General features: G+C 38.2%; 1 protein-coding gene across 2 annotated transcripts in view; it reads left to right on the forward strand.

The window, feature by feature from the left end:
- Positions 1 to 395: 395 nt before the first annotated feature.
- Positions 396 to 4,073, forward strand: part of cep89 (centrosomal protein 89) — a 99,265-nt gene continuing 95,587 nt past the window's right edge. For both annotated transcript variants that reach the window (XM_056461821.1, XM_056461822.1), the window contains exons 1-5: positions 396 to 665; positions 880 to 986; positions 1,163 to 1,315; positions 2,505 to 2,718; positions 2,984 to 3,059. In XM_056461821.1, coding sequence (XP_056317796.1) covers positions 567 to 665; positions 880 to 986; positions 1,163 to 1,315; positions 2,505 to 2,718; positions 2,984 to 3,059 — 649 coding nt within the window. In that variant the 5' untranslated portion in view covers positions 396 to 566. The remainder of the gene's footprint in view (positions 666 to 879; positions 987 to 1,162; positions 1,316 to 2,504; positions 2,719 to 2,983; positions 3,060 to 4,073) is intronic.

The following is a 4,073-nucleotide window of genomic DNA, read 5'->3' on the forward strand; positions in this document are numbered from 1 at the left end:
GCTCTTTTTGATAGAATCCTGTTCTCAAACATGTTTTAATTTTGTTTACTTGGAGATTTTTAAAACTGTTGCAAAACCAAACGATTCATATACATTTAGACATTTCATTCTTCATTGAAAACTAATCAAACTGCACCTTATCAGGCAACTGTTCTTGTCATTAATGCCATTACATCTAATATGTATTATCTTTGTTCTTATATTTCCCTCAACCACCTTTCCACAGACTCGGCTACTGTTGAGTAGTCTAGGCGTCCCTCTGCTGGACAACTGCCGCACTCAGACATGGCACCATGCCGTTGCTAAGACGATTAAAGCGACATCGTGATTGGTTGAGGAAAAAGAATCGACCCAATAGGAGCAGTCGTTATATTTCAATCGGTTTTCATGGAAAGCGTCTAGTTACGTGAAGTTGAGCTGAAGCTTTTTTGAAGATTTCGATGATACACAATGGCTGCTTATAAAGATAACATTTAAACTCTGCCAGTTTCATCCTTGAACCATAGTTTTGCTTCAACAATAGCTCTGAAATGCGCGGTTCTTAGCGCCGTTTTTTATAAACCTTAATGTTAACTTTACATCTCTCACCGCAACGAGGAAGTTGGCTGAGGAACATGTCATCCAAATTCAACTTCAGCCTTAGGAGAAAAGAGAAGAGGGAATTTGTAAGTCTTCTATTACTTAAATTTAAGACTTTAAGTTACATTTTGTAGCGAACTAATTTAGCTGCTTGAAAAGGCCGTGCTACATATCAATCTATGAAGAGATGTTGACGGGACATTAATTTAACCCTCAGTGTGTGTTCGTACTTTGACGTACATCCTGTGAGGCATTTGTATTGTAAACGCTGTCATGGTGTGTGCTTTTGTGGTTGTTTAGCGGAATATAGCTCATGGTTTGATCCCTGCTGCCACCATTGCCCCCAGACCTGCTGTTCCCCGCACCCCTCCTCCACGAAGCCCCAATCCCTCTCCAGAAAGACCCAGGTATACCCCACCTAACGTTACCACCTCCCAGTCCATACAAAACTCTCTGGCTCTCACTCTGTGTATATATGTTCTTGAGGGACAGTTGATGCACTCATCTTTAACCCTGAATGTTTTTCTAAATTTCTTTACATTTTTAACAATACATTTTGTAATCTCTCTGATGATTATCACAGGTCTGCTTTGGCAGCTGCCATATTGTCTTCCTCACTGACAGGCCGTACTGTTGCCATCCCTTCTCCACGCCAAAGATCCTATTCTGAGAGTGATTGTTCACGTGCAGACAGCCAAGCTGATTTTGAGCCCTATGCCACAGCACTTTACACCAGGTATAGAACTTGGTTTCAGTGTCCTGAATAGGGAATATCTGAACATTTTTTGTCAGAAGCCCTCTGCCTAAAATAAAGCGATTTTAGGATAATATTTAAAAAATTGGACAAAATATTGTGGGTGTAAAATGGTTGGTTCATTGTGTTACCATATGAAATTGGTACTATTAATCAGCAATATATTTGTCAGTACTTAAAAGTAATTGTAACATGATTCTTATTCAATTAGATTCTGTGGAATAGTGCTTGATATTAAGATATTATGTGCCTAATTTTAATGAACCAGTGACATTTTTATTACCTTTATTACCTTATTACCAATATGCACATAAGTATATAAATTGGTAATACATTTAAGCTTTGTGAAAGCTGCATATTTACAACAAAACAATTCACTTAAAAAGTAAAATTAAAGGTGACACAATGACTCCGTAGTTAGCATCGTTGGCTCACAGTAAGAAGGTTGCTGGGTCGAGTCCTGGCTGACCAGTTGCCATTTCTGTTGCCATGTTATTGGACTGCGGGGGAAACTGGAGCACCCTGAGGAAACCCACACAAACACAGGGAGAACATGCAAACTCCACACAGAAATGCCAACTGACCCAGCCAGGACTCCAACCAGCAACCTTCTTGCTGCGTGGCGACAGCGCTACCCATTGCACCACCGCACCACCGCACCACCCATATCAGTATTTTATTCAAATAATTGATACATCATATTATTAGTCATTTCATCAAAATATTGATCCATATCGGGCGATGCAGTGGCGCAGTTGGTAGTGCTGTCGCCTCACAGCAAGAAGGTCGCTGGTTCGAGCCACGGCTGGGTCAGTTGGTGTTTCTGTGTGGAGTTTGCCTATTTGTCTTTTTGAAGTCTGTTTAGTTAAATTGGTTTAATTATAAACTCCCTGCTGTTCTGTTATAAACTGTTATAAATAAAAGTACAACAGAATGACATCTAATCAGGAAAAAACAGCAAGTCTCATTGATTGTGAATGTATAGATATTATTGAATCAGCAGGAGGGAAAGTGGTTCACTTATAAATTTATTTGTTGGCTTGATTGCCTCTCCATGACAGGAAGTGTTACAAATAGTGGATTAAACAGCATCAGCCTGTCGTCAGCTGAATTATGTGCTCTTTATTTTTGATTCAGCCACTGCAATGCTTCATTTGCTTTCTCACTTCAGGGACAGATGGCCAGGTTCAGTGACAGGAAGACCCCCTGGGCCTTCCCCGGGACGCACTGTTGAGGATGAAGATGATGATGATGATGAAGGGGACGACATTGATGAGGTGGAGGGATTAGAGAGAGATGAAGATCATGTGTATCAGTCTCTTGAAAGACAGAGCAGAGCTGATGACACTAATATTGTTTATGCTGTGCCATTAAAACACAAAAAGGTACAGTTGTGTGTGTTTGGTCTGTATGTGCAGTGCTTTGTCCTGTTTTATGTTTGATGTATTTACCAGTATTCACCATAAGGTGGAGCTGATTCATTTAAATTCTGCTTTAAATCAAAACCTTGTCTGTGATCATAATTAAAATCTGATTCAGTTGTCTTCTAATGGCCTTTAGGATTAAACAAAGCTTTAAACCTATTTTCTTACATATTATAATAAGTGTTTAATATATAATATTGATTGGCTTATTGAATCTCTTTATCAGAACGAGACCGATTCAGATGTTGATGAAGAGACTGAAGACTCTGCATTTGATATTGTGTCCCCCTTACAGACTGAAGGTTTGGAATAATGACAATGTTATTACAATTTGAAATAAGTGTTTCCTACTATAATATGAAATATTAATGTGTTAAATATTAATATGTGAAAGTCAATGCTGAATTTTTATCAGTCTTGTTGCATAATCCTTTTAAAATGCTGGCTTGTTCTTCAACTATCATTTCTAGAAAACAGTTGTGGTGCTTAAATGTGCCATAGAATACACAGATAAAATATTGTTCAAATTGTTCTCTGATATCTAAATGAAATCTTAGGTAAGCTTATGTGGCTTAGGTAAGTGCAAAAAATCTCCAGATGCCATTTCACAGGTCCATTTCCAAACCTAGTAATTGGCCCTAATAAGATATGGTTGGTTTTGACCATATTGAAAATGTCCCTATATACTAATGAGCTCTGCTCTGACAATCGAGCAGCTCATGTCAGTGCCTAATGCTCACACACACACGCACACACACGCACACACACACACACACACACACACACACACACACACACACACACACACACACACACACACACACACACACACACACACACACACACACACACACACACACACACACACACACACACACACACAGAGCTTGATGTATTATGAACAAAATAAACATGCAACAAAAAAGGGGATTTTTTGTATATTATAATTCTTTGTTAAACGACAGTCTTTTCAACTGAATTGGTAGATAGATGTAATTTAGAAAGGAGTGAGTGAGCTATCTTTATGCCACCAGAATAACCTAGTTTGCTCTTGAGTTGTGTTGTGGATGAAATATAATGTAAATTACAATTATACTCCACCAAAGGGACAGACAGAGATGAATTTAATATTTATTGTTATATTTTGTTTTAATATATTTGAAAACACAGACAGGACTTGGTATCAACCTTAATATAGGACTTAACATAATAACCTCCTATTTGTAGTCTTTCACTCCAGAAAAATCACAAGAGCTGGGAGATATTACACAATGCTTAAATGATTATTAAACACTTATACTCAGCAGACTACGTGT

This window comes from Danio aesculapii, chromosome 7, assembly GCF_903798145.1.
Source record: "Danio aesculapii chromosome 7, fDanAes4.1, whole genome shotgun sequence".
Classification (NCBI taxonomy): domain Eukaryota; kingdom Metazoa; phylum Chordata; class Actinopteri; order Cypriniformes; family Danionidae; genus Danio; species Danio aesculapii.